At 40.1% G+C, this 16,208-nt stretch overlaps 1 protein-coding gene across 5 annotated transcripts in view; it reads right to left on the minus strand.

Moving 5' to 3' along the window:
* Nucleotides 1-4,206: 4,206 nt before the first annotated feature.
* Nucleotides 4,207-16,208, minus strand: part of SEPTIN11 (septin 11) — a 74,905-nt gene continuing 62,903 nt past the window's right edge. For 4 of the 5 annotated variants that reach the window (XR_011848834.1, XM_072115718.1, XM_072115701.1 and 1 more), the window contains one exon: nt 9,283-12,902. Coding sequence is in view for 2 of the 5 variants with exons in the window: in XM_072115718.1 (XP_071971819.1) it covers nt 12,887-12,902 (16 nt within the window). In the remaining 3 variants the exon portion in view is untranslated. Of the gene's footprint in view, nt 5,110-9,282; nt 12,903-16,208 lie in introns of those variants that run through there. The other variant, XM_072115659.1, reaches the window with a different exon arrangement.

The raw sequence follows: 16,208 nt of genomic DNA on the forward strand, positions 1-16,208 counted from the left end.
TGACTCTTTTCTCTCCAACGCTCTGCCTTGTGTTACATTCATATAGAATAACATGGCACACACGGAGTAAACTTTTTCTTCTTTTATTTAGTGCAGCAAATTTTATATAGTATAAGCCTTCACCATAATGCATACATGTAAAGAGATAAGTGTAACAGATCAAATTATTTACAATGTTTCGGTCATGGCGACCTTTGTCAAGTTAGATCTGGCGTTTCTCTGTGGTATTTCCAACAAGATGAGCGCCTCACCAATGGTGAAGGTTAATACTTTATAAAATTTGTTGCACTAAAAAAAAAAAAAAACGTTTACTCCATGTGTGTGCCATGTTTTTCTATACGGACATTTCCAGATTGAGAGTCCGACATTGAGCACCACTAAATAGAGTGTGCAGTCTCTATTGCGTGTTGTGTTACATTCATGTCATATGACCAGAGTGACATCATCTCAGGTCTTTTAGCCTCCTCAATCTGGAAACTGTATTGTATGTATGTGATGCCATGAAATCAGAGCATCCTCAATGGAGGATGTAGAGTAATAATCAGAAACATACACTGGGTACATTTTGCAAATGTAAAGGGTATAGGACTTTGATGACATCACCCTGGTCACAGGACATAAAGTCCTTAATAGTAAGGTGACATAAGAGATGGGGAGGAGTAGATGGGAGGGGCCCTCTGAGCAGGACACGCCTCCCTTTGATTCTAGGTTATATAAAATAAAATTGATTTATGGGGATGTGAAGGAAACAATTTTTAGCTAAAAGAAGGGTGTAAGTTAGTTAATAGGGCTCTATAGGAACCTGTCACTAGCTGTATGTGCAAATGTGGTGACAGGTTCCCTTAAAATCAAGACCTGATTCACTCACTTGCTAACCAATTTATCCTACCTGCCAGGTGTCACTGAATGATTTAATGCCATTCACCTATGGCTTTTAAATTTATATACGAGTATATTTACATATACTGTACACATATTCTGCTGAAGTCTATTCTGCTGAATACCCATTGCCCTTCCTATTTCCCCACCCTCAAGCATAGTATGCTATTAAATTAAGGGCTACCCACATAGTATAATGCCCCCTTCTTGTGGCCAACCTCCCTATGGACGCATATGAACTTCATTTTCTCCCCCCTTTCTGTGGCCCCACATACTTATATTGCACTAGCTGTCTGTACTCCTATCCTTTATATCAGTGGTCCCCAAACTACGGCCCGCCGAGCGCCAGCAGCTCCTGCTGAGGCCCCCGGCAGGCCGCGGTAGTTGGGCAGGGGCCTCCGTCCGTCCAGACAGGAAGCTCCTGCCCGTCACTGAATAGTGCTCAATGTGGCCGCTCGAGCACTATTATTACAGGTGGAGCGATGTGGCCGGAAGACAACCCCGGCGCACATCGCTCCTTGAACCTGGATACGCGGCCGCGTGATGATGTCATCACGTCACTGCGCACCCCTTCCTGGCTGACAGCAGCCCGAAGAAAGAAGACACGGGAGCCGCTGCCAGAGGTGAGTATAGGGTTTTTTTTTTTTAACCAGTAGCAAATATATTTTGGCGATCGGGGGCCCTAATATACAAAAATAATTATGGGGGCATTAAATAAAATGATTAATGGTGGAGGGCCCTCAGAAAATAATTAATGATGGAGGGGCATCATATGAAATACTTAATGATAGAGGGGCAGTTTGGGAAATACTTAATGATGGAGGAGCAGTATAGGGAGAGATACGAAGAGATGTGGGTCCTACACAACCATACATAAACGGTGGGTATCTGGGCACTAGCAGTACATATTTATTCACAAGAAAGATGTGCCATAACAACCCAAAAGTAATTATCAAATATGCTTTATTATTTCAACACAACAAAAACCAACACCTATCCCTGATTGCACCAATCTTAGAGGTGTCTGCTCACCAGTAAATACAACATAAGGTAAAAAGTCCCTAGTCTGCACAAATCAGTACAAAAGATAAATAAATAAATACAATAGTGCTCAAGTCAATGTAATAAGTGCAAATCACCCCAAGGTATACTCAACACAACCAAGGCATGATAACCTCAATAACAATCCTGTATTGGGAACCTAGAACCAGCATGGCTGTGTAAGGGGGAGCAAGGCACCCAAGCAACAGTACAGGGAATAATTAATGGTAGAGGGGCAGTATAGGGAATAATTAATGATAGACGAGCAGTATAGGAAATAATTAATGATGGAGGAGCAGTATAGGAAATAATTAATGATGGAGGAGCAGTATAGGAAATAATTAATGATGGAGGAGCAGTATAGGGAATAATTAATGGTAGAGGGGCAGTATAGGGAATAATTAATGATGGAGGAGCAGTATAGGGAATAATTAATGGTAGAGGGGCAGTATAGGGAATAATTAATGATGGTGGGGCATTATAGGGAATAATTAATGGTAGAGGGGCAGTATAGGGAATAATTAATGATGGTGGGGCATTATAGGGAATAATTAATGGTAGAGGGGCAGTATAGGGAATAATTAATGATGGAGGGGCAGTTTAGGGAATAATTAATGATGGAGGGGCAGTATAGGGAATAATTAATGGTTGAGGGGCAGTATAGGGAATAATTAATGATGGAGGGGCAGTTTAGGGAATAATTAATGATGGAGGGGCAGTATAGGGAATAATTAATGGTAGAGGGGCAGTATAGGGAATAATTAATGATGGAGGGCAGTATAGGGAATAATTAATGGTAGAGGGGCAGTATGGGAAATAATTAATGATGGAGGAGCAGCATAGGAAATAACTAATGATGGAAGGGCAGTGTACGGAATAATTAATGATGGAGGAACATTATAGGGAATAATTAATCATGGAGGGGCAGTATAGGGAATAATTAATGATGGAGGAGCACTATAGGGAAAAATTAATGATGGAGGGGCAGTTTAGGGAATAATTAATGATAGACGAGCAGTATAGGAAATAAATAATGATGGAGGAGCAGTATAGGGAATAATTAATGGTAGAGGGGCATTATGGGAAATAATTAATGATGGAGAAGTATAGGATATGAGCAGTGTACAGAGGAATTTCTTATTTTTTTTAATTTTTAAACTTTAGTCCGGCCCTCCAACGATCTGAGAGGGACCGTGAATGGCCCCCTATGTAAAAAGTTTGGGGACCCCTGCTTTATATTGTAGCCTCCTGTCCTTCATCCCCCTCATAATGTGGGTTCCTGTTTACCATTCCCCTCATATTGTGGCCTCTCCTTCATCCTCCTCATATTGTGGCATCTGTCCTCCATGCCCCTCATATTGAGCCCCTTTTTCCATCAAACCCTTTTATAGTATGGACTCCTATCCTCTATACCCCTCATATTATGGCTTATTATCCTCCATCCCTTTAATAGTGGGGGCTCCTGTCCTCTATCCCCTTCATATTGTGGCCCCCCAGCCTACTCCAGTAACTGTATTAAACAATAGAAAACTGTGTTACTTACCTTTCCCTGTCCGGCTTCCGCTTCTTATGCAGAGTCAGGGGAGAGGAGCTGGGTCAACCAAGGCGAGGAGCTACCTTCACAAATGTCTGCTAAAAAGATACGAGTGGACTGACGTGCTTTGTCCCACCTCTTCCTGGTCCCAATGCCTCGGCTTCTTTGTGTTGGGCGCTGTCAGGTTTTTACTTCACCCCACAAAGATTTATTATAGTACCTGGCACTATTATCATATATTATCATATATATAACCGGCTTGTTTTAACAACATAAACCACCACCATTCTTAATCGACACCTGTGGCACTTTACATGACCATTGGACATGTAAAGTGCCACGGGGGAGTCGATTAAGAATGGTTGCGGTTTATGTTGTTAAAACAAACAGGTTACAGGCGGTCCCCTACTTTAGAACACTCAACTTACATACGACCCCTAGTTACAAACAGACCACTGGATATTGGTAATTTATTGTACTTTAGTCCTAGGCTACAATAAACCTCTATAACAGTTATCACAGGCGTCTGTAATGAAGCTTTATTGTTAATCCTGATTCTTATGACAACCCAACATTTTTAAAATCCAATTGTCACAGAGACCAAAAAAGTTCTGGCTAGGATTACAATGATAAAATATACAGTTCCGACTTACATACAAATTCAACTTAAGAACAAACCTACAGACCCTATCTTGTATGTAACTCGGGGACTGCCTGTATATATTATTAGTTTCCACTTAAGAAGAGCCCCAAATGCAGTTAGATTGTATGGGAGAGAGTAGCCCAACTTGTTTTTTTGCCTGAGGTAAAGAAAAGCCTAGCTACACCTCTTTGGGATTAAGGGTGGTAATTAAAGGGATTGCTATGAGGCCCAGAGCATCCTAGTTAAACCCCTGGTTAGAGGACTTCCAGTTTGGAAACCGCTCACATTCCTGAAAGAGGATCTTATTACTCAATGAAAATTACATACAGATGTCTTATAAAGCAAACGGTCTCCCCCTTGTGACACAATAAGGAAACTGTTTGTGTATTGCAACTTTATTGTACAATGTCCCGATCTTCTCCTCTCAACGTAAACAAAACCATTTAATAGATTTAATATAGTGGAAGGCAAACTTTGTATAAGTAACTTGCCTTACCATAATATTACTAGTAGGAAAATAGACAAACCAATAAATTGCAAGTCTGTTTAATGAGATAATGTGGTCGACTGTTAGTAGAAATTGTTGTAAGTGCTAACAGCAGCTACCGACATGTGGCCTCTGAGGAAAATTGTTAAGATACATATGTTAAAGCATACATACTCCTATTGAATGAGTTTTTACTCTGTTGTACATTTTGCCAGCTTTTAGGATCTACCAGGTTGCAATTAGTTTTTATTTAAATTAATTTAAGGCTGTTTTCACACAAATTATGTTATGTTCAAATTTCTAATCTTTGCCCAATCCCTTTATTTATCATCTCTGGCAAAGATGGGTGAATCATGAATAGCATGCATGTGGTGAATGTGGACGATACAAGAATGCATATGAGAGGAAAGAAACAGCTTCTCTCTCATGTGTACAGCTGAAGAGATCAAGTAAAGATGGGCACACATACTCAGCTTCTGCCACTGCAAAAATAACATGTCTGATGAAGTTGAAATTTTACATCTCCTGTGGAACAAAAAGGAAAACATTTGAAATATGATAATAGATTTATTATAAGATTCACGTACCTGAGCTGTACATTGCGTTATCATTCCATAGGTTTAACATACACACTTATCACAAAGGTTCACAAAGTTGGTAAAAACAACAATGCAGATTTACTTACAATAAAAATGGTGGCGCACAGTCATAAGTAGAAATATAAAGCAAACCACTAAACTGTCCTGTGAGTAACTGACTTCTGTAGACTTTGTAATAAATACTTTAATGAAGCCATAAAATATGTAAAAGAACCCGCAAGTCTGTTTTCTTTCTGCTTACCACTATGAATGCCACTTTCACCCTAAAAGGCCCACAGTGGATGTTAAAAAAACAGAGAGACAAGCTTAAAATTGTCAAGAACATTGGCTCAAATATTTACATCAGACTTTCATCTCATCTATTACAAATGCATAGTTCTCAATGATGCATTTTTATTTTTGCTATTAAATGTTCTCTACTTGTAAACATATATCTTGTTCCCCTTGCACACAATGTATGCTACACCCAGGGCCGGGCATATCATATGTCCGGCTGGGGAATGGGAGTGGTGAGCAGCACTCTACCTATGCTACCTGTACCAAAATGGTAAGGTATGGCTACTATACAGCCATAATCATGTGCAAGGGGCTTTAGCCTATGAAAAATACATGGGAACTTTTTCAAGGAGGACTTCAACTATCTTTTACAAAAAGCAATAAAACAGGTGACTACTGTATACTTTGACTTATGCACCATGAAAAGTACCTATGTATATACCTCATGTGATTTTATTTACCCTTAATGTTGCCATTGGAAATATGTCCAAATGCAATCAAGTGTAATGATACACCCCCCCAGGACAGATAAAACTTCTTATATTATATAAATATATGTACACGGTGTAACAAAAAGGTTGGGACATTGGAATATCTTGCATAGGATTGAAAAACTAAAAGATGTGTCAAAAATGTTTTCAAAAATCTATCCAACAATACCAAACTCTTGTTCTTTTCCAATTTTGGTAACAGATGGCAATGTAAATTGACAAAAGTTTAAATATGTGCAAAAACATTGAAAGGGGGAGGGGGGATTTTACGATAAATACATATCCTATCCAAAAATATGAAAATAGAGTGTAGAGCATTCAATATTTGAAAATTTGAAGAAATTGTCATCAGAAATTGGCCTAGTAAACCACTACAAGTCTGTTCTCAAGCAGCTGAGCAACTTCTAGATTATGTTACTTTCATGGCCTGATGTGGTGGCATCATCCAATCTACATCTCACTTCAAAGTTGATTTTCTGGAAGTCAAGGAGGTGGAGAGTTAGCCCCTTACCGTCGTGTGACTTAATGGTACATCACACATCAGCTGCCAGGCTGTGAGCCCTCTCTATACAAGGCAAGTGTTTGCTGCATATTTCAGAAAACACCCACCAGTAATACCTGTGTTAAACCCTCGATCGCAGCCAGCAAAGCTGCCGGCGAAATTAAAAGGCCAGAGGGTGCATCGTCGCTCCCCGTGACTTCATCAGGGAACGGTGAACTGTTGCTATAAAAGCCTTGGGTCATATGAAGACCTGAGGCTGTCTCATTTTAACTCATTCATTACATTGTCCAATTTGCCCATTGTAATAAATGATGTGGTAAATCCCCATGTACTACCATACTGTAGTATGGCAATATATGGTAAGATCAGACCTAGGGTTAAAGTACCCTAGGGGGTCTGAAAAATAGTGAAAAAAAAAAATTAAAATAAAACAAAAGTTAATTTAAAAAAAAAAACTAAAAATTCACCATGTACTGATACTTTCCCTAGAACTGATATAAATAAACAGTAAAAATCATTAACATTTTAGGTATCACCGTGTCCCAAAATGTCCGATCTATTAAAATATAGTAATGGCTATTCCTGGCATTTAAACCCCGTAATGAAAAATAGCCCCCCGAAGTTAAAAATGGGACTTTTTTGCCATTTTGAAAAATATAAAAAAATCTATCAAAAGTGATCAAAAGATGTACAGTCTTAAAACCGGTAGCATTGAAAACTTCATCAAAAGTGGAAAAAAAATTACACCACACACAGCTCCGTACACCAAAGTATGAAAAAGTTATTAGGAGTTTTTAATTTTTGTAAATGTATAAAACCATTCTAAAACCTACCGTATATACTCATGTATAAGCCGAGTTTTTCAACACAAAAAATTTGCTGAAAAACCTCACCTCGGCTTATACATGAGTCAATAAAAAAAATAAATGTACATATTCACTTTCCGTGCCACCGATGTTCGTCGCGGCTCCCTGATGTTGGTGCGGCTCCTCTTTTTTCTTCTCCACGATGCTCCGGTCCCCACGGCAGAGACTAGGCGATACACTCATGCGCATACTATAACGTCATCAGCGGCTTCATCATAGTGTGGCCGCATCTCTGCCGGCTGTTACAGCAGACAGAAGAAAGAAGAGGAGCTGTGCCGAACATCGAAACCACCCGAAGGTGATTTTTTTAAGTGCTGGGCAAAGTGGGGGCTGGCTGGCTATATACTAAACAGGCCTGGCTGGCTATAAATTACTGGGGGCTGGCTGTATACTACAGGGGGCCGGCTGGCTGTATACCACAGGGGGCTGGCTGGCTGTATACCACAGGGGGCTGGCTGGCTGTATACCACAGGGGGCTGGCTGGCTGTATACCACAGGGGGCTGGCTATATACTAAAGGGGATGGCTATATACTAAAGGGGGCTGGCTATATACTAAAGGGGGCTGGCTATATACTAAAGGGGGCTGGCTGGCTATATACTACTCTAGGCTGGCTGGCTATATACTACTGGGGGCTGGCTGGCTATATACTAAACAGGGATGGCTATATACTAAACGGGGCTGGCTATATACTAAAGGGGGCTGTCTGGCTATATACTGTGAGGGGGATGTGACCAATGCGTTTCCCACCCTTGGCTTATACTCAAGTCAATAGGTTTTCCTAATTTTTGGTGGTAAAATTAGGGGTCTTGGCTTATACTCGAGTATATATGGTATATAAATTTAGTATCCCCCGCAATCGCACCGACCCAAAGAATAAAGAAAACATGTCATTTGGGGCACACAGAGAAAGCCGTAAAATCCAAGCCCACAAGAAGAAGGATGAAATGCATATTTTCATCAATTTCACAGCATTTGGAATTTTTCCCCCACTTCCCAGTACACTCTATGGAATATTAAATACCATCACTATGTAGTGCTATTTGTTATGCAGAAAACAAGCCCTCATACAGCTGTTTACATGAAAAAAAATTAAATGATAGATTTTTGAAAGTGGGGAGTGAAAAATGAAAAACGCAAAAACGAAAAAGGGCCTGGTCATTAAGAGGTTAAACATTGAAGTCAAGCTCTCCCCACCTCAGAATGCCTCCTTCACTGTATTTGATGATCCAGATCTTCTGAAGTCCGGCACGCAATGTCAATCATAGGAGAGCAGGTGTTCAGAAACGGGAAGAGGTCCAGCTCCCTGACTTTATACAAACAATTTACCTCTTACTTCAGAGTAAATTTTCTGGATGCTGCCACAAAGCCGAGTCATGAAAGGAACATGATCAGGAAACTGTTCAGCTTCTTGACAACATACTGGAAGTGGTTTATTAGGTCAATTTCTGTTGACAGTTTCCCTTTAAATTAAACATTAAACATATACCCACACTTGCGGTCACTCCCGGCTTCCCACGCTACCATCTTTTTTTGTTTTTCAATCCAAAGTGTATACTTTGGATTTACCCATTTTGTTTTTCGGTGATTACAGCGCCATCTCTCAATGCAAAGACTTGAATGACTAGAAATTTGGGTGTCCATATACCATATATACTCGGGTATAAGCCGACACAAGTATAAGCCGAGGTACCTAATTTTAACACAGCCCCCTGCCCCCCAGTATACAGCCAGCAGCCCCCTGCCCCCCAGTATACAGCCAGCAGCCCATGTCCCTAGTATACAGCCAGCAGCCCCCTGTATACAGCCCCTGAGCAGCCTATAAGAAAAAAAAAAGTGTACTCATCTTCCAACGCCCCCCCTAAGGTCCTTTTCTGTCCATCGATGTTACGGTCTCTGTGCGGTGCCGCCGCTCGAGCTGTGGGGTCAGCAGCTTGCTGATATTCTAGTGTGTGCCACCATCGGCACACACTATGATGTCAGCGAGCCGCTGACATCACAGCTCGAGCAATGGCACCGCACGGAGCGAGGGAGCCAAAGCATCAATGGACAGAAGGGGGCGTCGGAAGGTGAGTACAGACTCCAGTATAAGCAGAGTTAGGGTTTTTCAGCACATTTTTTGTGCTGAAAAGCTCGGCTTATACTCAAGTATATATGGTATTTTCGTGAAATATTCCACCATCCCAAGCTTTTTGTTAGACCCTGTATAAATCTCTATCGCCATCAAGTAAAAGTCTACAGCTGCACTACTTAGAGTAAACATAAAAATCTTAGGTGCCAGCCAAAACCTCACATTCAGATAAAAAAAAAGGCAAAAAACGGTAGCACTACAAAAATAGTGAACAAAATCAGGTGGACTTTTTTCCAGAGCTACATCAAGCCAACATCAAGAGCCTTGACAAAGACCTCAGTCAGAAGCTGAAAAGTAGCTGTGGAAAAAAGGCAACCTGATTATATGAGATTTATAAATCTTTACATCTCATTTTGAAAAGCTGATAAAGCGCCACGTTTTAGTGTCCAACTCAAAACACTAGCTGACCGGTTTGCTGGGATCTCCATTGATCATAAAAACATGACCCCATCAATCCAGGAAAAGGAGGTCCCTTTCTCTCTAATACCTGGAACGGCAGGTCGAGCATGTGTCCAGCTGTTCCATCCAATACAAAGGGAATGTTGGAAATTTTCAGAGAACAGTGCGCAGCTATCACCGGCAATCCTCTCCTTGAATGGAGAGTGCTGGAGATATGACGCATGCTGGACATAGCTGCTCCAGCCATTAGTGGAAATGGAATCTCTGACATCTGGATTGCTGGGGTCCTGTTCTAGTGGTTGGACCCTCACCGATAAGCTTGTCATCCACTATCCTGTGGATAGGGGATAACTTTAGCATAACTCCTTTAATATTTTTAAATTGTTAAACAGTGACCAAAATTATGATTGTTCTATCGAAAGTTCATTTAAATTTTAAAGAGGTATTCTGGGAATATGAACGCCTGTTACAAAAACCAATAATGCTATAAATAAAAGAATAACAAAAATCAATATCATTCATCACAAAATGGAGCTTAAATAGTTTGATTTTATGATACACAAAATTTTATGGGCTTTCTTAAGTAGGTGGAGTTATCACCACGATGGTTGCTACTAGAAACTACAAGTCCCATGATCCTTTAGTTCTCAGTAACAGCTCCTCCCTCTTATACTCTTCTCCCAGTGATGATCTAACACACTTTCTTGCTCTATTACCATAGTAATGATGTGTAACTGCCATCACTGCACATTCCCTCAATGAGATGGGTCTCACCACAACACTGGCCATACTGGATGCATTGCAACCAACGAACTACAGCTAAATATAGTGGTGATCACATGACCTGCCCCGGCAGGTGCAGGACATGTGATGTAGACATGCAACCAGCGGCCATCTTCTGTCCTGTGTCTACTCCTTGTGGAGAAAATCAACAAACTTAAAAGGGCCAGTAGCATTTTTATTTCTCTTTACAGTGTATGTGTTCTGCTAAGGAGAGCTAAATTTTAAATAACAACTAATTACATATTAGCTTATATTTTAAGGACCCATTTGTATATGCATTGTGCTGATTCCTGTAATACCCTTTTAAGCTTTTCGTGTAGCCATCTACAAACTTTTAAGAGGGTAATAAAGGCACTTTTATACAGGCCAAATATTGGGCCCCTCTTAACCACTCACTATCTGGTAGCAGCTATCCACCTTCATTCAACTTAGGTGCCAAATTTAATTGGCACCATCAGGGAGATTAATTAAAAGTGTCTCAATATTAGACAGTGCCCACTCTAGTGAAGGGAATTACAGCTCTTCTGATTCCTGAAAGGCGCCCTATTAAAATATATAATAGGGAGCCGCAGGCCAGTCAATCACCCCAAACCGCTCCACTTTCAACCTGATTGTATTGAGTTAAAGGGGGCGTGGTGACCCAGTTCGGGGTGGGGATAAGTGAGCCATTGACAGTGAACTTTCCATATGTGTTGACTAACAAAGCCTATATAGCAACACATGAATACTGTAAATCGTCATAGTAAGGAACCGCATGACCAAGGTTTACTGCTGTACTATGAGAGTCCTAAATGTCAGAATTTGGCCTTACCTCTGTTGTGACAACAGGAAGACTTTTAGTGTTTGATTGGCTTTGCTCTATAGTTTTATTCACAGAACATCTTAGAAACATAAGGACCCAGCTGGAATTCTATCCTGAAGACAACAAACATATTACCCTGTTTTATTTTAACACACAAATGGCTTCCACCCCATTACGTTGAGAATATAGTATTTGAAATGGCACTATTAAAGGCTCTGGCATACTATCCTTAATGGGACACTTTAAGAAGTGTCCAAGAAATAAATACATCTTTAATTTCATACTTTACCGTTCAACCTGACTTGAAATACAAAAAAACATTATTGAAATTTGTACAAATCTATCTCTAGAAGACCAAGATAAAAATGCATTGTAAGCAATGGTATAAAACATATTACGCAAATATTGTTTTAACGTTGGCATTTGTGTTGATTAATGGCTAATGCCATTTGACTCTCATTTGTCAAAGTGAAATATAGAGATTTTTATGGGCTAAAATATTGTCCTATACTGAGATAAGACCAGTGGGATACAAAGCCCAGCGCCCAAACATGTCAGGTGTTAGCTGATAAATAGAGAATGAACCAGTTATCGGACAACTCCATTTGCTTCATAGTGGTCAGACTCAGCTGATGCAGCTAACCTTCTTTTCTCGGTTTTGTTACAGCAACAATCTGATATTGAGGACCTATTGTATGGACAGGTCATCAAAGCTTTTAGTTTAGAAAACCATTTTAAAGGCGGAACCAAATTTCTAACTTTCCCTTTTTTGTGATTCACTATTCTGGAAGAAGGTGTTGAGGGGCATAGGATAGGGAAATTCTTTTAAGCATTAAGCATGTCCTTTGCCATTGAAACAATAGTATAATAAACATAATGGAAAATAATAGATATTAGCATAAATATAAAGTGAAACACTAGTAACAAAATAAAATACTAACACTGGTCTCGGGTGCCACCTTGCACCAATGTCATAGCAACTCACCACCATCTAGTGCAGGGTATAGAATGACATGAGCACAGTTTACATGCCACTTAAGACACCCATAAACTCAGTCTGAAAGTTTCTTTAGATTGTCCATACAATTTCCAGGCACATTTACTCCCCCGTTCCAGGTAATGCTGTGAAAATCATCTTTAGAGACCGAAGTGATCTAAAAGCTACTCAGATATTTGGCCTCTGGATATTAACGGCTTAATGTGTCTCTAGATGTCTTGAAATGCAACAGTTTCATCACTTTATCAGCAAAAACCATTATATACTTCAGTGAACAAGCAAATGCACTCCCCAAAACACAGGAACAAGTAATCCACAAAAAGTATAGGTAAGGAAGAACAATGGCACAGGTTAAAAGGCAAATCTTCCAAAGGGTGTATTGTACCCTTATGCTGCTGCTCTTCTGGTCCCTTTACTGTCCATTTACAGGGTAGACGTAGGACTGTCAACAGGCTGGTTATTGAAAGAAGAAGCTACAGAAAAGAGGAAAGAGAACAATTTTGATGAACATGGATTGTAGAAGTATGTGTACAATAAACTTGAGCCTCCAGTTGTGAACCAGCATTAAGGTTAAAGCTCAAGTAAAATAAGAATAACAACCTCAGCAACACAATTGTGAATGAGTTGCATGGAAAGGAGGGGCAAACTGTGGTGAAATGTTGCAGTCAGTGTTACACATTGGAAAAAAAAAAACAGTTTGTAAACTTATATACAACTAAGATGATGTGAGTCAATGACATTAAGGCCCCTTCTACACTAGCGAGTGTGATGCGATGAACTCGCATCACACTCGCAACGCAAGCTGCCGGGAACGCACGGCCCGAACGCTGCACCGCGGGAGTGAACTCAGCATGTCAGTTCACTCCCGCGGTGCAGGGTTCGGGCCGTGCGTTCCCGGCAGCTTGCGTTGCGAGTGTGATGCGAGTTCATCGCATCACACTCGCTAGTGTAGAAGGGGCCTAAGTGAGTCCAATGAGGCCATGTATATTCAGTGGTTACTGCATTGTCCCGCCTCCTTGTTCACTGCTACAAAACATGCTGGTAAGTAGAACATTGAGAGTTCTGTTACATCATTGGCCACCCCATGTCATGTGACCAGGGTGATGTCATCTAAGGTCCTTTTACATTTGCAACATTTACCCCATGTATGTATCGGATCCCATGAAATCACAACATGGCTCCATGGAGGATAAGGGAGGAGTAGAAGTCCATGCAGGCATGCTGTGATCATACCATGATAACTGCCATGTGATCATATACATACATGGGATAGATGTTGCAAACATAACTGGTATAAGATCTTACATGACATCACCCTGGTCACATGACATGCTGCGTAGAAGCATGGGACATGGGGATTTTTAGATGGGAGGGGCTGGCCAAGCAGGACATGTATCCTCTGATGCCAGGTAATAGAAGATATGTCATTATGGGGATGTGAGGGAAACAATTTTTTACAGGGTTCCATGGGAATCTGTTACTAGCTCTATTTGTGGTGACAGGTTCCCTTTAAGGGTACCTGACTTACAGACCACTTCTAGCTACAAACAGACCTCTCTGCCCTTTGTAATGCTGGAAATGTATTAAAAAATAGTCAACTGTAAGAGTATTATTAATCCTAGTTCCTATGACAACCCAAAATTTTGAAAATCCATTTGTCACTTGGACAAAATAAATTTTGTCTGGAGATCCACTTTCTAAATATACCTGGTCCGAGTTGCATACAAATGCACTTTAAGAACAAATCGACAAAACCCATCTTGTTCGTAACCCAAGGACTCCCTTTAATAAAATTCTACTTACAAATATCACCGTGTCCACAAAGAAAGCATTTTATAGCTTATAGCAATCCCTTTTAATAACTGCATTTGAATTGCATTAGTTGCAATAGCTGCATTCCTGTTTTCTTTAATTTTTTAACAGCTGTTAAAGTAGTATAAGTTGATGGTGTTAAAGAGTACCAAATTCACAGGCTACAGATGATACGAAGCTGTGTAAAAAAAAATACCGTAAATATGGAGGGATTTAGGGAAGTTGGCCGCTCGGGTGGAGAAATGACAGCTTCATCACACTCAAGGTCTTTGTGTAAAGGTGGCAGGGGATGGCCATACAGTTGAAATAGTCTCTGAAAGACTATTATGGTCTCTGTTAATCAGTTATATTTGCTTACAGCAACCAGCAAGAAGAACTAGTAGAGTTGACTACACTGTTCCATCCAGTTTACATCTGTGTGCAGAGGTATACAGACAAGATGGAGGCAAAAAGCATCCGCTTTTTGCCACTGACTAACAGTGGACCCCCAAGAACATATTTAGTGTGTACATTAGGAGCTTCCCTAGCATACAACCTGAATGTGTCCAAAGATGAAGTGTTAACCCATTCTGGATTGGATTTTTTTCCCCACAATTTGGGCTAACTGGTATCGGTGGTTTTTGGCTTCCTCTGGATCAACACTGTAGAATTATAGGTAGAACTTGACGGACCTGTGTCTTTATTCAACCGAATACTAAGATGCGCAAACTGCTATTATTAGATGAAGAGTAGAGATGCTCTGTAACTTCTCTGGACTATATACATCTTTATTAAGAAACTAATAAATACATCTAACAAAGTATATACTTTCTGTTTCTTATCTATACATGAATAGTTTTTTGTGACAGCAGATTCTGGCCAGTTGGGACACAGCAAAACAGTTGGGAGATATATATTCCTCATCCTTTTGTTTTCAAATCATCTGCATGTCCACGGCAGCTACATTTGAAGCAGGAACTCACAGGAAACTTTCGTATGGCACTTAGTATTCAGTGCTTTTTTGAGCAGTCTGTATGGCGCTGGAATATTCAATTTTCTCTATGGGCTCAAATCCAGTTTCATTTATTTATAAAAATTCCATATAAATTATGAATAAAAGATATAAATAAAAATAAAATTACTGATAGAACTACGCTTTTTGCGCTCAGACCGAGCGCTTCATCTGGTTCATCTCAGTAATTTTATTTTTATTTATATCTTTTATTCATCATTTTATATGGAATTTTATAAATAAATGAAACTGGATTTGAAACCATAGAGAAAATTGCATCCTCCAGCGTCATACAGACCGCTCAACAAAGCACTAAATACTAAGTACCATACGAAAGTCTCTACCGAAGGAGTTTAATCCCTTTTTCGGGAAGGATCCACTCCTAGAGCGCGGTTGCAGGGAGACGCCAATGGAAAACTACCGAGATACATGTGAATCCCAGAATTGTGCCTGTCAGCACAACTTTGTCAGGTTAGTACTTCCATACTACTTCTACTTTCTATACATTTAAGGAGGGTACTACACCATTGGAGCGCCCCTCTCTCTCCACTTTGTTTTAGACTCACAGGAAACTTGGCTTCTGTCTTGGATTGTAGCAGCAGAGCTCAACCTCAGCATTGAAAAATCTGGATTCCACACTCCAAATCTGAAGCAATGATTACATGCTGCAGGTTAAAAATGCACAAGAGGATGAAAGATAAAGGAAAACCTGTCAACTCGTTGGTCACATAAACTAACCATGCCCTTGTCGCTGACTATGAAGTCAAGCCTATTGGGCATAGAAACGCTCAACTACAAGAATAAATTAAACTGTTCCTGCAATCAGATTTAGGCAGATTTTGCCAAGAAAGTCATGCTTAACCATTTACCGCCAAGGCCCTTTTTCATATTTGTGTTTCAGTTTAAAAAAAAAAAAAAAAGTATGAGATATGAAAAGTAGATTATTCTTCAAGTTACCCAGACATATGTATGTAAA

Source organism: Engystomops pustulosus, chromosome 1 (assembly GCF_040894005.1).
Source record: "Engystomops pustulosus chromosome 1, aEngPut4.maternal, whole genome shotgun sequence".
Taxonomy (NCBI): Eukaryota; Metazoa; Chordata; class Amphibia; order Anura; family Leptodactylidae; genus Engystomops; species Engystomops pustulosus.